General features: G+C 43.2%; 1 protein-coding gene and 1 long non-coding RNA gene across 3 annotated transcripts in view; one reads left to right on the top strand and one right to left on the bottom strand.

Moving 5' to 3' along the window:
- The window catches only part of LOC127591960 (bile salt export pump-like), a 28,911-nt gene extending 15,827 nt beyond the window's left edge, over window positions 1-13,084 (top strand). Inside the window, exons 12-29 of one of the 2 annotated variants that reach the window (XM_052052284.1) lie at window positions 504-617; window positions 698-808; window positions 906-1,031; window positions 1,385-1,588; window positions 1,654-1,824; window positions 2,559-2,760; window positions 2,830-2,899; window positions 4,958-5,078; window positions 5,207-5,377; window positions 5,507-5,611; window positions 6,212-6,373; window positions 6,879-7,082; window positions 7,281-7,522; window positions 8,778-8,934; window positions 9,483-9,680; window positions 10,440-10,646; window positions 12,096-12,242; window positions 12,542-13,084. In XM_052052284.1, the coding sequence (XP_051908244.1) occupies window positions 504-617; window positions 698-808; window positions 906-1,031; window positions 1,385-1,588; window positions 1,654-1,824; window positions 2,559-2,760; window positions 2,830-2,899; window positions 4,958-5,078; window positions 5,207-5,377; window positions 5,507-5,611; window positions 6,212-6,373; window positions 6,879-7,082; window positions 7,281-7,522; window positions 8,778-8,934; window positions 9,483-9,680; window positions 10,440-10,646; window positions 12,096-12,242; window positions 12,542-12,742 (2,913 nt within the window). In that variant the 3' untranslated portion in view covers window positions 12,743-13,084. The remainder of the gene's footprint in view (window positions 1-503; window positions 618-697; window positions 809-905; window positions 1,032-1,384; window positions 1,589-1,653; window positions 1,825-2,558; window positions 2,761-2,829; window positions 2,900-4,957; window positions 5,079-5,206; window positions 5,378-5,506; window positions 5,612-6,211; window positions 6,374-6,878; window positions 7,083-7,280; window positions 7,523-8,777; window positions 8,935-9,482; window positions 9,681-10,439; window positions 10,647-12,095; window positions 12,243-12,541) is intronic. The other variant, XM_052052278.1, reaches the window with a different exon arrangement.
- On the bottom strand, window positions 10,671-18,976 carry LOC127592684 (uncharacterized). The gene is made up of 3 exons (XR_007960176.1): window positions 17,970-18,976; window positions 12,076-12,221; window positions 10,671-11,962 (listed from the first exon to the last, which is right to left on the bottom strand). It is a non-coding gene; the product is annotated as an uncharacterized LOC127592684 (long non-coding RNA).
- Window positions 18,977-20,437: the final 1,461 nt, after the last annotated feature.

Genomic DNA, 20,437 nt, shown 5'->3' with positions numbered 1-20,437 from the left:
TAAAATTAATGAAATAACGTTTAGTATGTTCATTCAAGTTACCGGTAAGTCATGGATTGAAGCATTATGGACTTAGAAAGGAAGTCAATGTGATGCATGCATTTCCAGTCGTAACTATTAATCGTTTTTTACTTATATTTTTGCTGCGGGGCTCATAAAAAACAAAAACAAAAAACCTCCCCTATTACTGGTACTTGAGGGGAATGGATAAAACATTGAGCCACAAAAGTTGCCCAACCCTGTAATGGGTCATTACATTTCCCCTAAGGTCTTGTTAAATTTTAATATCCGCTACAGTACAGTGATGAGGTTTGCTTTTTACTTGGTAAAACTGTAGCTGTGATATACTCTTAAAGTCTTACTCAAGTCTTACTCAGATATTTTCGGCAATTGGTATAGGGCACACTATTTCCCAAATGAAATTGAGCATTATTTTCACTTTGCATATATTGTACGATGCTGCTCCTATTACAATGCCTTTCTGGGCCTTTTCGCATTGCCAGGTTTTCTTTGGTGTTCTGATAGCAGCCATGAATTTGGGCCAAGCATCACCATGTCTGGAAGCATTCGCCGCAGGCCGCGGAGCTGCCACTATCATCTTTGAAACCATTGAACGAGTAGGAAATGTTCTAATATTGACATCCATCAAAGTTGATCTCTCATGGCTTGACCTAGTGTTTTTTTTTAACTTCATCAGGAGCCTGAGATAGACTGTTTATCTGAGGCAGGATATAAACTCGATAAAGTCAAAGGTGACATTGAATTTCACAACGTGACATTCCATTACCCTTCCCGGCCGGAAGTTAAGGTATTTGACTGACTCTGTAGTTGTATCTTTCCTTGTAATTACAATGAAGTGATGAAGGTACACTGCTGACTGTGCTGCTGGGGCTTCCTTTGCTCAGATCTTGGACCGGCTCAGTGTGATAGTGAAGTCAGGCGAGACCACAGCCTTTGTTGGGGCGAGCGGCGCCGGGAAAAGCACAGCTGTCCAACTCATTCAGCGCTTCTATGACCCCAAAGAGGGCATGGTAGGATCAAGACGTACATTCACAACCTGCTTTTGATGCATGCAGGGACTGAACATTACTTTTCTCTTCAACCTTTGTTCATGTCATTTAAAAAAATAACCATCTCCCGAGGATGATAAACTACCACTTGGTCCAAATAGCCTCATTTTTCCCCCTTTCTCTGCATTTGGGCATCTCACTTTTATAATGCACCCTGCTTCTGCAGAAGGCAGTAGCCTCCTGTTGTCATGATCTATCGTATTTGTGTGTGTGTGTGTGTGTGTGTGTGTGTGTGTGTGTGTGTGTGTGCAGCAGCAATGTACTTTCGCACCATCATCCAGAAATTGTAGCTCGACTCGGTGCTGTCTTCTCAGGTGACCCTGGACGGTCATGACATCCGCGGGCTGAACATCCAATGGCTGCGCTCGCTCATGGGCATCGTGGAGCAGGAGCCTGTGCTATTCGCCACCACCATTGCTGAGAATATACGCTATGGTCGACCTGGCGTATCAATGGATGACATCATCACTGCCACCAAAGAGGCCAACGCATACAACTTCATAATGGACCTGCCACAGGTGGAGATCAAATAAAGGCTTGGAGGACCTGCGTGATGTTAACCTTATATACTGTGATTTCACAGAAATTTGACACCTTAGTGGGGGAAGGTGGTGGACAAATGAGTGGCGGTCAAAAGCAGCGTATTGCAATTGCCCGGGCACTTGTCAGGAACCCTCGCATCCTGCTGCTTGACATGGCCACCTCGGCATTGGACAACGAAAGTGAGGCTGTGGTACAAGAGGCCTTAGATAAAGTATGTCTGTGCTTTCTTTACTGTGTGTTTTTATGTAGCATTGGTTTACAACAATCATAGTCTACTACATTTACATTAAAAGAAAAACAGCAGTGTGTGGAAGTAGTCATTTAGTATGCGCCAGCAGCGGCGTCGTGGCTTGAGTCTCAACTAGCTTGGGGTCCAAAGGATGGAAACGTGACTTCAGCAATGGGAAGATCAGCTACATCTGTGCAAATATCACCAACCAACTCCTTCAGACAGCATTATTCCTCTCAATGCATCAAAACAGGAGTTCAGAACATTCAGAGAAGGAGTCCATGAATCAATTTATGGATAGCTAATTTTTCCCCATCATCGCTTGAGAAACTCTGGTCCATTGTCCGTCTGCGATAGTGATGAGAAGAACACAAAGAGAGTCAATCGTAATTTGACATGACTCTCACTAAGAGTGTAGCTTCTATTTGCAGTACAACTTCTGTATTGCAACACATAAACATGATCACGCCATGGGTCTTGTTGGGTGCCTTTCGGTTTACTTTGTGAGCAACATGCTTTTTCTAGGTTTGATGAGGAGAAGTTGCATTATTAACAAAGAATTACAGGACACTGAACTCATGAATTGCTGTTCACAGTCAACGAAATACTGATAACTAATGGAATAATGTGTAACAATTTTAGGTTGTGCTTCTGGTGCTTCACCACCCCAGCTTTTTTTCCCCCCTAAAATGCATTTTTGACCGTTGATGCCGAAGGTACGCATGGGACGGACCACCATCTCCATCGCCCACCGGCTGTCCACTATAAAGAACGCTGACGTGATTGTGGGCTTTGAGCATGGACAGGCAGTTGAGAGGGGCAAGCACAGCGAGCTACTGGACAGGAAAGGCGTCTACTTCACTCTTGTCACCTTACAGAGCCAAGGGGACAAGGCCCTTAATGAGAAGGCTCGGCAAAGTGAGTTCTACAATCAGTGATTCCCGCAAACATGTTTTACTTCTACTCAACAATCCTTATCGATCTCAGTGGCTGAAAATGAAGACACACCAAAGAAGCTCAGCCTGTCCAGAGCTGGCAGTTACCGGGCCAGCATGAGGTACCACAACACAACCGCTGTTCCAATATTTATACGAATGAGCTTGTTCTGCTATACAAGGAAGCAGGATTCGATCCAAACCTACTTCGGATGCGAGATGAGATACACCCTCGATCAATCACAGGACTGACACATAGACCATCCATAATTGATATTTGAACATGGTCCTAATCAACCACTTTGTCTTCTCCAACTTCACAATCTTGACTGTGCATCAAAATCGGATAATTCCCTCCTCTGACCGCGGAAAGTCATAGCATTTAGCATAGTGCTTCTCACATATTTTTTGTTACGCTCCACCAATGAAAAGTAAAACATTTCACACCCTCAACTCCTCCCTGCTCCTCTAATTTGTATCATTTGTCTATGAAATTCTTGTGAGTATACTTCTGCACAACATTTTATCCTTATTACCATTAAAGAAATAAGAAATATAGATCGAATTACTACAAAGAATAACTTTGGTAAAAAGAAATAAAATAAATGAGCACCACTGCAACCTACTGCAGTGGATGTGCAATTACACCTTAGTCCAGTATAAGAAAATAAAAATCATGTTACCGGGGTCAGAGACGCCAACCCTAGCATTGCACCGTACCCTCCCAGCAGGATTATGTATAAACTATAGGGGTGTTCACATGGCAAGATTTGGTCCGGTGCTGCGCCGGGGCTGGCCAAGTAGAGCGTTCACACGTGCAAATTAGCTCCGGCGTAGCCCCGGAAAAAGGCTTACACCGGACCAAATTTGATAAATTTGCTCCGGAGCAAATGCTCGTTTGCGAAGCAGCACCGATGTAAATTTGCACGTGTGAACGCAACTGGGTTAAATTTGCTCCAGAGCAAATGCTTGTGAAGAGTACGTATGGCGAGAATACGTTGCTTTCGCGCTCTGTTGGACTTCCGTAATGTGTTTGTTTAATAACGACACAAGACTTAGCTGGTAACATCTTTCCTTTTGTAGGAGACTGGGCTGTCTCTGAGTTGTTTGTTCCTTTGTTGTTTGTTCACAACCCCCTGGCCCCCATATGATTTATTTTGTGATTTCCTCTCTTGATTTTCTGTTTGGTGCATTAGTGTTTGCTTTTCTGAGTGTCATTGAAGTCATCGTTGATTTACGTTTTCGTGGGCAGTCACTCTCGAGCAGAAGGCACGGAGACCGAGAAGGAGAAGGACGTGCCTGTCCAGTAGTCGCTTGAGTTGTGTATATACAGTACGTTTTAAAAAGAACCAACACGACAGCTTTTTTTTTGCTCCGCTGCAGAAACTGCCGTGTGAACGCAAGTGGGGCTGCACCGACGCTGTGCCGATGCTGTCACGCTCAGCGGCTTTGTACGTGTGAACGCTCCACACAATTTGCTGCTGTGCAAAATGTATCGCAACAAAATACATCGGTGCAGCGCCTGAGCAAATGTGTGCCGTGTGAACACCCCTTATGGGACCAATTTGCAGGGAGCTTGGTGGAATGGTGGCATATGTGCATGTGAGAAGCTATTAAAACTGGTGCAGATGAGGGGAATTGTTTTTTTTTCGTCGTGTGAGTTCTAGAAAGACTGTTTGCCTCTGCCCCAGAATGCAAGTAATCCTCAGCGAATCCCAAGGTTTTTGATCATTCTTGAGCAACCAGAAAGTGACCTGTGAATTCAGAAAATATGGCGCTGTGTGCTTATTTTTACTTTTATTTGGGGAATCTTTCTGCAGGCAGGCTGACTGTGTTTTATGAGAGGATTTGCTGTTGACTTTTGAGTTAAGTGGCTGCCAACAGCAAAGAGATCCGTGTCTATTTGTTTGGCTGTGGATTCAAAATAAAAGGTCTCGATTCCCTTGTTGTCGGAGTGCACAGTGGTGCTTGTGCAAAGTGCTGCTCACCACAATGGGGCTGGACAAACAAACACAAATGCACCTTTATACATTTCAACCTTTTATTTACATTTCAACCTCACCTGGAGTCAGCAGAAAGCCTCTTAGATGAAATTCTTCATAAAAAACACAAAACAGTACAGGAAGTTCAATAAAATGTAGCCATTAACACTTTTGGGCCGATACACTCTTGTTTGACAGAGCCTCCATCCGCCAGAGATCTCGATCCCAGCTATCCAACCTGTTTCCACAATCATCTGTTTCCATTGCCGGAGAGGTAGGCCCTAGAGCATACTCTGTGTCTCAAGTAGCCAAATCCAAGGTGGGTACATGTGTGGCTGTGATAGCCTCTGATTAAATATGGGGGTGAATGGCCATTGCATGCATTCTCTTTTTCCAATAACTATCAGCTTTGTCACATTTCTTCACACTGTGATGCTGAATATTTAGAATGCCATTCAAGAGGAGGAGGAGGAGGACCTAGTGGAGCCAGCACCGGTTACCAGGATCTTGAAGTACAATGTGCCAGAGTGGCCTTACATGCTTTTTGGATCTTTGGGGGCAGCTGTGAATGGAGGAGTCAACCCTGTCTACTCACTTTTATTCAGTCAAATATTAGCGGTGAGGTTACACTACGTTTTAAACTGTTAAGAAAATATTGTCCTTTCCAGCGCTGTTAGAATGATGGAACAATTTCTAGAGGGCAAAAAGGCAAGTGGTTAGTTGTTTTTTTCAATTGTGTGTGTGCAGACTTTCTCAGTTACAGATGCCACAGTGCAAAGAAAGGAGATTGATAGCATCTGCCTGTTCTTCGTCATGGTCGGCGTTGTCTCTTTCTTCACCCAAATGCTGCAGGTAAAGTAACATTTGGCTTTAGAGAACACTGCTTTGAGTGTCCCTTCTATTTCAAGCCTGAGAAAAGTCATACAAGACCAAAAGTAACAGCCATGACCCAGAATTTCCCTAAAGATGGAGGTTCCAGTCAATATGTTTATTTTTTAAATTCAGAATGATTACTTCTTATTGAAAATAGCAAGAAACCTGATAAATTAGGACTTGTAGCCGGCCCGTCTGTTCTCCATGAGTCATTTTTGATCTCACAAGGGATGTTGAACAATTAATTGCTTCCATATTTGTGGGAACAGTTTGGAGAACCCACTTTTCAGTTCCAGTATGACTTGCCTGATGCACAAAGCAAGGTCCATGCGGTGCGGAAGAACCAAACGGATAAAGCCAGGCCCTCTCTCCCAATTTAAATTTGGATTATTAACTGATCCCACAAATATTCTCTGTAATGAATGGGCAAAAATGGCCACGGACACACTACAGAATCTATTCCAAACTCCAATTGTCGTGTGTAGAGGCCAAGGTCTTATGTACTGTATGTATGCATGTATGGATGTATATGTATACATGTTTGTGTTTATGTGTGCGTGTGTGTGTGTGCATCTTCAGGGCTATGCATTTTCCAAGTCTGGAGAGCTGCTGACCCGCAGGTTACGTCGCCTGGGCTTTCATGCCATGCTTGGCCAGGAGATTGGCTGGTTTGATGATCACAAAAACAGCCCCGGAGCTCTGACCACACGACTGGCAACCGACGCCTCGCAAGTTCAAGGGGTGAGGCATGAACAATCAAAGAAAGACAAACGAAGACCTGGAAATAAAAGATGACATTTTGATCTATTGTATCATGTTAATCTGTTGGTGCCAACCCCAAAATATTTTCATGCTACTGAAAAAATAAAGCTCCGGTTTCCTCCCACATTCCAAAAATATGCATGGCAGGCTGATTGAACACTCTAAATTGTCCCTAGGTTTGAGTGTGAGCGTGGATGGTTGTTCTTCTATGTGTGCCCTGCGATTGGCTGGCAACCGATTCGGGGTGTCCCCCGCCTACTGCCCGGAGACGGCTGGAGTGGGCTCCAGCACCCCCCGCGACCCTAGTGAGGATCAAGCGGTTAGGAAGATGAATGAATGAATGAAAAAATAAATGAATTAAGCTCTCTGTTCCAATATTTTTGGAGTACTGTACAGTGTATCGTCAGGTCTAGTTTAAGCTGCAAGCCAAACTCAATCCAATAAGAAATGATTCAATAGGCTGCACATCCTTCCTTCCTCAAAGGCCACCGGCTCCCAGATCGGCATGATAGTCAACTCTTTGACCAACATCGGGGTGGCCATCCTCATGTCCTTCTACTTCAGCTGGAAGCTCACACTGCTCATCCTGTGTTTCCTGCCCTTCATCGCGCTGTCGGGTGGCTTCCAGGCGAAGATGCTCACTGGATTTGCCAAGCAAGACAAACAAGCAATGGAGGCTGCAGGACAGGTCAGCTTCCAGCTTGATTGATATGACAAATGAGGAATGACCTCAAAGTGAAGTCACAATTTGCCACAAGTGACAATAGCTGAGTTTCTTTCTGAGTTTCAGTATTCCTCGATAATAATTTGCACATGTGGCGATGTACTGGAGTCACAGTGTGGAACAGGCTCGCTACCAGACTACTCACTTCCTTTGTATATTCAGATTTCAGGTGAAGCGCTCAATAACATTCGCACCATCGCTGGTCTTGGCAAGGAGAGGAATTTTGTGGACAGATATATTGCGCAGCTGGAAGCTCCATACCAGGCAGCCCTGAAGAAGGCTAACGTCTACGGGGCTTGTTACGGTTTCGCCCAGTGTGTTGTCTTCCTGACCAATTCTGCATCCTATCGGTTCGGGGGCTACCTGGTACGCCAAGAGGGACTCCATTTCAGCTTGGTGTTCAGGTACGTGACATAATGGGCCTTATTTTTGTGTCGAGTGCAAGTCCAGAGCAAAGCGCAGTCTAACTATGCACATCGTTGAGGTTTTCAGTTGATATTTTGTCATACTTTGCACAGGTGGAATTGGGCATAATGAGGCGTTTGTCCCTTTGTGCACCATTGTGGGATGGAAGTCCTACTTTTCCTACTGTCAGCCTCCCACTTTTGCATGAAAATCAGAGAGATTGGTAGGCACTGTAGGCCTAAGTACGCCATGCTTGACATTGCAAAAGCAGAAATACCTGCTTGGGTGTGTGCATGACATTGGCAGATAAACTGCAAGATCTCCCCTTGCGGATGATCGCCTTGCACTACCGATCGTGCGTACTGGTGTTTCCCCTCAACCTAAAAATGAACGGGATGCTATTCAAATATTTTTAAAATGACAATGATTAGAATTCGCTCAATGAATTAATTGCTTCAATGATTCAGAGGGATTGTCACCATGCTAGTGTCAAATTTATTAATGAAATCCGGTGACTTCCACCATGCACGCCCATGAAGCACTGAATTTGTCTGCCTGTGCCTCGGTTAAATACACCCAAATTGTCCCATGAGTTAGATCTGATTTTTGCAAGTCTAAAATGTAGAATTTTTGTAACCAAATTTTTAGATGTGCGCTGCCAAAATCCCCAGGGAAACGTAGAGCATCTCTCAAATTCACAAAAACGAACTAGACCATTGCCCCGGTATGAAAATGAAAATGTGCAAGGTTTCACGCCGAGCACAGACTACTTTTGTTAACAAATTGTCGAATGAGTCAGGGCTGAGCCAGCGCCGTGAGACAGAGTGTCTAGAGAGGCGCAACATGACCCCAAAACACAGTAGACTGGACTTGTGCCTGCATAAAAATAAGGGACCCCATCCGTCCATTTTTACACTGAGTGCACGGGTATCACTCTGCCAAAATAGAGCCCAATGGAAAACAAACAAAAAAAGACTGATAAACCATCCCAGATGTCTCCTAAGTGTGAGCTTTTTGTCAACTGAGGAGCAGCACAAAAAAACATACCACTGCCAAAACATACATCTGTCTAAACCTGCAAAACTACCTGACACGTTCATTGAATTCATCCATTTTTAATTGTCACAATATGAGGAGACAAAGGAGGTCTCAACCGTTTTATGTTCTCTGATAGGAGACTCACCGTCCTACACTGAAAAGGCTTGAATTCTTCTTTTCTTTGTGAAGAATGAGCACTTGTTTCATGTTGTGCAGGGTCATTTCTGCCATCGTCACAAGCGGCACAGCCCTGGGCAGAGCCTCCTCCTACACCCCCGACTATGCCAAAGCCAAGATTTCAGCTGCACGCTTCTTCCAGCTGCTGGACCGAGTGCCCAAGATTAACGTCTACAGTGACAAAGGACATAAATGGGTATGTTTACGCAGATTGAGATGTGTGCTACGATAGCCACACTGTTTGTAGTGGGTGTGGGGAACCCCCCTGCCCCCAAACCCATCTATAGTTTTAACTTGACTTGAAGGATAACTGCAGTGTGGAAGTTCACTGCAGCTTGCTTTCCTGTATAAAGATACATGAGTGACACCTCTTAGTATAATGCAGAGCAGCTCTCCAGTGTTCCATGCTGTCAGTACATACACAGCCTTTTCCCAGGAGCACCATCAAATCCATCGTCATCATTTACAGAGCAGTGCTCACTCACAGAGGCGGTCTTAAATATGGTGCATCCCAATTTGTAGTACTAAAGTCATGGTGCAAACAAACTGCAATGAAAGTAATACCCTGCCCTACATTGTTTTCGCCCACGACAGAGGTAAATACTCCGAAATCATCCTCTTGCAGACAACGGCAATCAGATTTGTATCAAACCCGTGCAGTATAGCGGAGAACACTATAGTCCCAAACAAAACAAAACCTTTGCACCCACTTTGTTTACCCCACCCCCCACCCTTCTCTACCAGGATAACTTCCAAGGGAACATTGAGTTCATTGACTGCAAGTTCACTTACCCGACCCGACCAGACATCCAGGTTCTCAATGGCTTGAACGTGGCAGTGAAGCCCGGCCAGACGTTGGCCTTTGTGGGGAGCAGCGGCTGTGGAAAGAGCACCAGCGTGCAGCTGCTGGAAAGGTTTTATGACCCCGACAAGGGCAGAGTGGTGAGGCGGCCGCCGAAAAATGCTGTGAATGATCACTGCTGCCATAGGACTCAACTGTACACTACATTCCAGTCTACAAAACTGAAGAAAATGTTTTGGTTTTGGTTTTTACCATCAAATTCATCATCCAATGCAATGCGTGTTTCCACATATAAATACGGTCCAGGAATAAGTCAACTAAAATGTGCCTCTTGGCAGTTTATATTGTTATAAACGCAACAGATCGCTATGCCAAAGTTCACCGTATATTTTACAGATTAAAAACATCAATCGTTTGTTGTTTGTAGTTTACTCGACATAACTGAGGTTGAAATTTATGACAGTCAGCATGAAATAGTTGAGGCAGATGATGATGATGATGACCTTTTAGAACATGACTCTTTGGAATACATTTCAAGATGTGATTGAGAAGCGTGTCAAACCACGACAGATGAGCATTCAACATCTCACGCGTTGAAGGTAGTTCCTTAATGTCCGATTGGTGCTCAGCTTTAGGTCAGTTTTGCTATGTCTGTCGCGGGGGCACTTATCTAGATTGGAGGTGGACTCGTGCCAGAGAGATATTACAGCCAAGATGTACAAGGTCTTAATGGAGCTCAAAGTGCCTGGGGAACTCACAGTCCTGATTCTCTGAGATTTAGAAGAGGAATCACACAGTTAGAAGGGACATTACGTTAAAGCTCGTTAAGTATATTGTGTGTCTACTCTTTGATTAGAACACTGCCTCCTACTAATGGTAAAATCGATTGCCTCTTGCAGCTGATTGACGGTCGTGAGTCGACTCTCATCAACGTGCCTTTCCTGAGATCCAAAATTGGCATCGTGTCGCAGGAGCCAATCTTGTTTGACTGCAGCATCTTGGAAAACATCAAGTATGGTGACAACTCACGGAACATCAGCATGGACGAGGTCATATCAGCTGCCAAAAAATCGCAGCTCCATGACTTTGTCATGTCTCTACCTGAGGTAGGTCCATGTTTGCAGAAGGGGAGCTGTGGAATTGTAAGACGGATTGGAGCAGTGTGTGTAGAGGTTAAAAACAGGGATTCATTTTGTTTGAATGTGAATGATTTCTAAAGTTTTTTTTTCAAGTAAGAAATTAGGTAAATAGTCGAGATAACTTACTGCTTGGAGTCTTAGATGCTTTGTGACACAGATGTAAACGATTATGATTCAATAATCAATATAATATCAATGCTGGGCGGCCCGGTGGTCCAGTGGTTACCACGTAGACCTCACAGTGCAGAGGTCCTGGGTTAAATTGCAGCTACGTGGAGTTTGCATGTTCTCCCCAGGCCTGCATGGGTTTTCTCTGGGTACTGCGGTTTCCTTCCACATTCCAAAAACATGCATAGCAGGCTGACTGAACAATCTAAATTGTCCCTAGGTGTGAGTCTGAGTTTGGATGGTTGTTCGTCTCTGTGTGCCCTGCGATTGGCTGGCAACAGGATCAGGGTGTCCCTTGCCTACTGCCGAAGACAGCTGGGCAAGGCTCCAGCAACCACCGCCCGCGATCCTTGTGAGCACAAGCGGATCGGAAAATAGATGAATGGATGGATATCAATGCAGATGAAGAGAAAAACGTATTCGGTGTTAGGTCCGTGCCTTTTCAACCACATCCACAATATATATACATTTCTTTTACACACTGCAAGTCACAGGTCAATGCAGGTCAATGTCACTGTATTGATGGTATTTTGAGTGCATACGTCAATGCATGTCCGCACAAACTCTCAAGCTGCAACCTGCCCGAGAGGAGAGCCGTCACATGTCAGAATCTGTTGGTGATGTTTTTGTGTCAAGAGAGGGAGCGCCATCTAGCCAAATCTGGGTCTCTCAACTTCCTGGGTCCTGTCACAAATTGCAATACATAAACGACATGCTGGTGTCTTGAACGTTTCAGGGCAATGTGGACAAAATAGGATGGACATGAGATAACATGTGGGGATAGGCAACTATGACAGGCTGTGATTTCCGTGGATGCCTGGTCACATTTTTAAACGAAATCAAAAACAGCGTGAACGCACTGCAATGTGAAATGATGGAAAAAAAATAGAAGGCGATCTGTAGAATGACTGGCATCTTCCTGACCGACTCTTTTCAGCATTCGGTGGGAATTTTCATGGCAAGTTAGGCTGTATGGTAACGGTTTTGTCATATTCAATCATAATGCTCATGGGGCCAGGGACCGGATATAAAACGAGGAGAGCTTTCTTCGAGTCTGCCATGGCCACAAACGTGTTTCAGAGCTGCCCAGCATCAATGTTTCTTCTGTAGAAAACCTTGGCAGAGCAGGGAACATGTGTCAGACATTGATCAGAATACAAGAAACTGAAGATGCTAAGCATTGCTCATTTATTGGAACAGCTTTAAGCAAATTGCATGTTGATCTCACTGTATGATTTTCCTGCTCAGAAATATGACACAAACGTGGGTGCCCAGGGTTCTCAATTATCTCGTGGTCAGAAGCAGCGCATTGCCATTGCCAGGGCAATCATACGCGATCCCAAGATCCTACTCCTGGATGAAGCCACCTCAGCTCTGGACACAGAGAGTGAGAAGGCAAGTTGCACAATAAAAACAAAATGAATCTGCATTGTGCATAGCTACTTGATATGCTGTGGTTGCAGGCAGTAAGAAGAGCTGTTCATTATTGCCATCATTAACGTCATTGTTCTTCTTCATAGCTGATAGCGACCTTGTATACATTTATGCATGTCGTGTATCTACCAGTGTAGGCACTGAAGCCGTAGGCTCTCAGTAATCAAGTTGTGATTGTGAAATTGCCACTGTTATGCCGCTCGCATGCCGACCATTTCCCTCCTCTGTGTGACTTTGTGCACTCGTCTCACCCGCCACAGACGGTGCAAGAGGCTCTGGACAAAGCTCGAGAGGGCAGGACCTGCATCGTAATCGCCCACCGCCTGTCCACCATTCAGAACTCCGACATCATCGCTGTCATGTCCCGAGGCTACGTGATTGAGAAGGGAACACATGACCATCTCATGTCTCTGAAGGGCGCTTATTACAAGCTGGTCACCACTGGAGCACCAATCAGCTAATGGCTGCAAGAGGGTAAACAACTAGAAACATGTGAGAGGAGCAGAGTTATTGTCTGAGGTGATGAGCCCAAGTCTGACTAAACAACAAAATGTAACTTGAATCTTTTCACTTTTACCATATTTATTTGTGTGGAAATACCCTGTTACGCTGAGAGGGTTTGATGAGCTCTTTTGACACTACTGCCAGCTTAAGTTTGTTTTTGTTTTGTGTTCCCACAATGTAACAAGGAGGTCAAACACAAGGGAAACATCCAAGCACACAACACTACAAAGGTGGATAGTAGAAGGACTTAATGCCAATGAAAGACAACATGAAACATCTGGGTTTTTATTTTTTTAAGCAATAATAATAATAATAATAATAATAATAATAATAATACATTTTATTTGTGGGCGCCTTTCTAGAAACTCAAGGACACCTTACAACAAGCAGTTAAAATCACGAGTACAATGTATTATCCCATTCGGGAGGTTGGAGTCTATTTCTAATTCCAGGTAAGAGGTAGTAACACCTATGACTGATCATGTGTGGCGATTGTGCATGGGAAATCAAAGTTAGCGCTTTGAACCACTCCACTACTAATGAATGACCCAAACACAATGTAATTCATTCACCAAAGCAATTGTTTGGAAACTAATATAATCATCCCTTTAGTGAGTTACTAGTTTGAGAAAAAGACATTTCAACGTGTTTTTGCAACATGTCAGTAGCTCAAAATCAAAGACCTCAAATGGTGTGTGTCACAACATAGGGTAATAGCGCCAAAAAGCCATGACAAGTGCAACACAGTACATTGTCAGAAATGTGAAGCTGAAATGTTTAATAGGATTGTTATAAATGAATACTGTGTATCAAACCGAGGAAATTTCAGGGATAAGACATGTTGGATAAAATATGTGCCTTTACAGAGCTTTATCGTCAGAGATGTACTCATTTTACGTGTGTAAAATTGTGCTGTATCACACTGAAAGCTGTTTGTTTTTTGCTGCGTATGAATAGGACATCAAATATTAATGTCAAAATTAACATATTGTTAAATGAATACCTCCCTCAAAACAACTTGTAAGTAAGAATGATTGTAGTTTGGAATTTTTCATCATGCATGTGTTCACTGTCAATAAAGTGCACGCGTACTTAATGTTAGTCAATGGCTGCATTAAAAACAAACATGCCTCTAAATTAATCATTTATTTGAGAAAAATACAAATCAATGTTTTAGCTGTTCAGATACCTGCCAGTCAAAATTCAGCGTTAAATGTGTTAAGAGAATTGTGGCAGTTCAAAGGTAACCCTGAGAGCTTTCACATTAAAGAAGGCTGTGATATTGTCTTTGACATATTTCAACGAAAGCACAAATAAGCAGGTGGATGGTGTAGCATCGCTCAGATATTTAACCCGGTCGGTAAAACGTGACCTTCTGATTCTCGACTGCATACTTAGCGGTTTGATGCTGTCTGGAGTGCAGATGTCAGAGACACTATCAGTTAGTGGTTATATGTGATTGCGCCGCACTGACCTCTGGGAAATTGAGCCTTTAATCGTGACATCTATGTACCTGGTCTCTGAGGTGGATTAGTATGCCTCAGATGCAATCTCATCTTGCCACTTCTCTTCCAAATTGATTCAGCGATAGGATACTCTTTGACTTTGTGCCGTGTGACGCCAGAGGCTGGGTGACACACCTCTGATGGATGCTAGAGTGAGAGATGCCTCGGCATATTTTTGAGAGATAAAGAGAAACTCAATTTTCAAATGAGCCAGAACCTGTCTGTGAATACAGAACTACACTGTTGCTCTACTAGCGCAAGTGTCAAATTCTGAAATGAAGTTCGGACTCCAGGCTCTCTTGGGGCTAAGTGGGGGCTTGAACGATATGTGTGTACTGCGAAGAAATAACATAAAAGAAAATCCATGACTTCATTTACTTGAGAGGTTCTATCTTTTTTAATCTAAAAGTATTGTACACACCTCAAACATACTGTACCGACAGAAACGTGGAGAAAACTTTTTTGACAAACGTATTTGCAATGTATTTATTGGTAAAAGGTAGGCTAAATGCTAAAAACAGAGCATTTTTCCCATAATGCCATGGGGTATTGACTTATGCATTCACAAGTAAAAAGAAATTTGCAATTGGCCTACATCATAACAATTCTATGTGTTCTTACAATGTAGCATTTATCTTGTCAATGCCCTTGAATATACTTAGCAAAGGGTATGAACTGTTACCTAACGTGCAAGAACCTGACGAAGATTCACCCGGTCTCTCGCTGTCCTCACAAAAAAAACACGGGGTGCAGCCGCAGCACAAACACAAGAACAGGAATTGTATTGGAACAGAATGGCCACTAGTGAATGTTTTAATGTCTTTTAACATAAATTGTTGGGGGGCTGAACGAGGACAAGACAGATTTCTGAAGGGGCTACAGCACTTACTAGCCCCGATGTTGTGCCGCGTGTGGAACATTCCAACCCTGCTTTAACACACCGAGCATATCAAAGCAGTCACCAAAGACCACTTGACGTCAGGCCAATCTAGCTGGACCGTGAGCATCTTTTCATTTGTACCCACCTTTGAGCTTCTTGCAGAAGAGTAGTCAGTTAATGGCACCGCAAGAATGGCACCCCCTCTCCATCAATGGCACGTTTGTTTCTTAACCTTAGTTTGAATCCACTTGACACATCCTGTTATTTAGCAGAAAGGTATTTGTTCCACAGATAAAACAAGATACCGGTACATATACACGAAATTTGATGTCTACATTTGACCCGTCACAGCGAATGCACACTGAAGCAGTTCAGGGTACCGATGCCTTGCTGAAGGACGTGACGCTTGTCTGGAGAGAATGGTCTTGAACTGAGTTCCCCCTAGTGGTAATAACAATGTTATCCACTTAGCCACAGAAAACAAGCATCAAAGTATCCTTAGATATGTTGGTGGGTGAGGTTGAGCAGGTGAATTCAACTTGAAACTTGCATCCAACTTGCCACAAGGTTAATTGCTTGTCCTGTCTAACACAGGATGGCAACCGGTTCAGGGTGTACCCGCCTACTGCTCCAAGAAAGCTGGGATAGCCTCCAACATGCCCGCAACCCTCGTGAAGATAAGCGGATTACAAAATGTGGTGGATGGATAGTAGCAATACATTTTATTTGGAATGTACTTTACATTCACAACAGAGCTTAACATGCTACAGCAATAAACAAAAAATGAAACAAGTAAAATGCAAGTTCGTAGGAACACATACACCATTAAATTTGTTTTCAAACTTTCAACGTTCTGTGGAGCCCCGAGGTAGTCCAGGAGAGTGTTGCACACACGTGGCACAGCAGAGCCGAAGGCCCAATCCCCCACTGTGCTGGTCTTAGTACTCGGTTGAAGGAGTCAAGAGTTTCTCTGCATCAGGAAGTGTGAGAGAAGTTCAGAACTTGGAAATGGCAGTTTTGAAGAGGTGCTTGATGTGGGCCTTGAAGGTAAGATTAGAGTCAAACCTTCCGCCCAAGTCGATGACAAGCGGAAAGAGAGTAACATCCTGGCCAGAGTCAGTGATAGTGGTGAAAGTGAATCAGTAGATTTGGTGTGGGGTGCCGACTAAGACTGCTTCTGTTTTTGAGCTGTCGAAATTTACTATATCGTTCATCCACACCTCTATCTCCTCCACACAGGTGATGAGTGCAGAGAGGGAAGACAAAGGTGATGATGAGGATGGTGAGAGGTGTATGTGTCTGTTTTAATGTTGAGTTGTTTGTTATCAGCGTAGCAATGGCAGGAGATGCCAAATTGAATGATGACTTGGCCAAGGAGGAGCAGGTACGTGATGAACAAAGTGGGTCCCAGCACAGACCCCTGGGGAACCCCACAGATCACTGTAAAAATGTAACTCTCTCTCCTCACAGAGATGTTCAGCAACTATTTTCTAAGGCAGGAGTCACCAAGATGGAGCCCACGGGCACAAGATAGCCTCCAAGGACCAGATGAGTCCCCCACGGGAGGAAAATTAGATAATCAATAATGGCACATTGGGGTTTTCTGTGAATGTTGTAGAAGTTATCATTTGAAAATGTAAACTCTGGCAGAAATTTGTAGCAATAGAGTGTTGTATATTGATATTGATCTATTTCGGAAATGTGAGAAGTTCATAATATTAATCAGTGTCCTTCACATTCATAAAAATTATCTATTGGTGATAAGAATTAAAATAATAAGATAATTAGATATTTGTTTTTCAAAAGTGTGTATCAAACTGGTAGTCCTTTGTCGTAATCCGTAACCAAGAAGTACTTTTCAGTTCCAAAAAGGTCAGTGATGCCTGCTCTTAGCTCTTATTACTCCTAAAGAAGATGGAGGAGAGGCTTTTCGTTGCCTGGGGGATGTCGCATCACCCTGTCGTCTGTTCAGCACTCGTGTCACTTTAGTGATGAAAGGGCAGCCTGAGAGAGCTTTGGATTACTTCCCTCAAGATCTCTGCTTCCCACATTGTTAATGGTCACACTAGTGCAAAAAGTAAAACCTTTTTCAACTTTTAACTTTGCTGATGGGTGACAGGTGTGTGTGGAGGAGAGAAAAGTTAGGATTACAGATGGGAATTTAAATCACCTGTTTGACTTACTTTCCCATAACACAGGAAGTTTGAATCGAATTCTATGGTCCTCACATAGTGGACGCTTTGCGACATATCCAGAGGCCTTCCGTGACATCCATGACAGAGGTTCCACCTCTGGAATTTTGAGGAAGTTTATGGGTAAAATTCCAAATTATACAAATTCAGGGAAAGTTGACTTGGTGGTTCTGCTGTCCATATGATCTAATGAGACCTGCATCCTTTCATAAGATTTCAATCACGACAGGATTCTTGCGGCTGTGACAAAGGAAACCTGGGCGTGCATTGAAAAGCAGGTGTGATGTCATTCATATTTAGAGGTGACACTCGCCATAAAGGTAAAATGACAATGGCCAATTTAAAATGAATCCATAATTAAAGATGCATCATTAACCAGAGGGGAAGTGAGAGGGTTCTCCTTTATAACATGATCCTCATTCGGTCATTACATATGATCCCATTAAATCTTTTCATTAGTGTTGTCATTATTAGAGCATCAATAACATCACAACTGTGGCCACAGGGAGCGCAATGGCCACATTTAGACAATGTTAGAATAATGAGTTTTTATTAATTCACATGCGAGCAAATAAAAAGGTAATTTCTTTTTACCCTCCACCATTACCTTATGCTTGCAATGTGCTGGAGTGTGACCGCTCATCATGAATTCTGAGAAACCGATGGCTATTAAAGTTGCAGCGCTCTGTTATCTTGGGAAGCAAGCTTGAAGCACAGTGTGTGAAAAGCCTTGAATGATCACAAAGCTTATTATGATGATACAAAACTGCCAAGCAGATCATGTTCTCTCCTCAAAGAGGGTCTCGTGACCTTTAATATGTAGTCAACATAGAAGGAACATGCACAGTCCTACACAAAGCCCACTGGGCTGAAACACGGCGGTAACAGTCACGCTCAATTATAGGACAGAAGAATAAAGACAAAGACAGCTGCCGCACGTTAAATAAGTGAATAAAGGGTGCTGTTCAAAGCAGTCATTCTAAATAAGATGCTTCTCGTCGTGATCTGTGTTTTTGTTTAGATTGCAGTTTGTTTTGTTTCATGTAATGTCTTCTTGTGGTGCGTGTCTTTCTCGTTCATTTTTTTTTCTTTTCCACGAGTTGTCAACCTGGTCCCCTGTGTCAACCAATCAGCTACCACAGCCACCCGTGTCTTGTGCAGGTGTTCCTCATTAGTTTGCTTTTATGTTGTCTCCGTCCACACAAAAACACGTTTTAGTGACTACGTTTAAATGCAGTCAATATTTGGGTTAAGGTCAAAATTCTGGTTTCCGAAGCATTCAGAATCACTGGTTTACGTGTGCGAGTGGACAGTTATTCCCATCTATGTGGAATGGTGAGTCGTCCGCTAAAAATCGTGAAGTATGGCTCACATCATGAGGCAAAAGTGACATCATTTCCGCTTGTCACTTTCTACCATCAATAAAGCACATTGCATTCATGTCACACACCACATGAAGAAAGTAGTCAGTTTCCTCCTCGCTCCAAAAGTGTGCTGCTGTGCTGCATCCTAGTTTCGCTCCATTTGTTTATTTGTGCATTTCCGGGGAGTTGCTTGGCACACACACACACACACGCACACACACACACACACGTACACACACACACACACACATAAACACACACACACACACACGTCATTTTCGCTATAAGGACAGAAAATAACATGAAAATGCGACAGTGAAATGTCTTGAATGCCGCGGACATTCCAGAGGTGTGTACAGAGGAGAAGCTCTTTGTCCAATGGAGGTCACATGCCAGCCTTGGGAGCGTCTGCCAGTCATTCGTCTGGCGATCATCCTCAGGCCAACAGCCCGGCAGAACGTCAAGACCTGGAGGCTGCGTTTGTCATTGCCGCTCTTTGGCTTGGTCATCCAACTTAACTTGGGTAAAGTATGCTCACCACACCTTCGTTTCCTCTGCATTTATGATTGTTGTCACTTGTTGTGATCAGCGGGTTTGTGCGGCAGCTGAGGCCGCTCACTGGCGTTGGACGACTGTCTTGCTCGCCTCTGTTGCTCGGATGTGTCTTTGCATTTTTGCTACTACTCTGTGGTTTGCTCGGTCCGTTTTTGGATCTTTGACATTCTGTTTTTGTGTGGGTATTCTTCCCTTGCGTTTTATTTTTTATTTTTTTTTGCAAGCACTTTTTGTTTAGCTTTTTTTTTTGTCCTTTATTTTTGCAATTTGGATTTCTAATTCTTGGATTATTTACGTTTCGTGTAGTTGAACTTTTGCCATTTCTTGTGTATTTTTAGGGGTCAAAAATTCCTTGTCATTTGCAAGCTTTTTTTTAAAATTAATGTTGGCTTTTCCTGGTTTTGTGTCACCAATGCTTTCTGTTTATACTTCGTCAATCCTTTGTGTTTTCCGAACATATTTTTTATACCGTCTTGAGTCTACATTTTTGGGATTCGCTTACCATTTGGTCCATTTACACATCATGTCAGCTAGTTTATCCTTTTTTTTCATCGTTTTCTTCCATTTTAAAATCACTTTTTGTTTCACTTTTTGTGCAGTTTTTATTAATACATCACTTTATCTGAGTCTACATTTCTGGATCCCCTTTTATAGTTTAACCGAACATTATGCTCATAGCTTATAACAGAGAGACAGAGGCATTGCAGCATTGAAGTGATGTGGCCCCAAACTCCTGAGTGCACCCCAGGTTCTTTTGTCTTGTGCATGAATTAAAACTGTGTTGTATTCTGGTTTAAGAGGAAATAAATCAGCCGCGCTCATGTAGCATTTACTATTTAAGCGTCAAATTTGCATGCAATGCCTGTGTTAATCACTCACAAAGATGTTTGCAGCAAACTTATGACATGTAACACAGAATAAAAATGAAATGGGAAAAAATACAGTGTGTTTTATTGTTCTTTTTCAAGATAATGTGATGTCACACATCAAAGCAAATAAAGTACCGTCTGATGTTAAAGATCCTCCTTGTAATTAGAAATATGCCTCCCGCAAAACTTCACTCTTTGAAATACTGTCATGCATAAGTCATGGAAGACGTCAGCTGGTGGTTGTTTTTGCATTAGCTTTGTTTCGCTTTCCTGTCTGCTGCCAGGTC

Source organism: Hippocampus zosterae, chromosome 2 (genome assembly GCF_025434085.1).
Source record: "Hippocampus zosterae strain Florida chromosome 2, ASM2543408v3, whole genome shotgun sequence".
In the NCBI taxonomy this organism is placed as follows: Eukaryota; Metazoa; Chordata; class Actinopteri; order Syngnathiformes; family Syngnathidae; genus Hippocampus; species Hippocampus zosterae.
The sequence above is the reverse complement of the archived record's forward strand: the minus strand, read 5'-3'. Positions and strand labels throughout refer to the sequence as shown.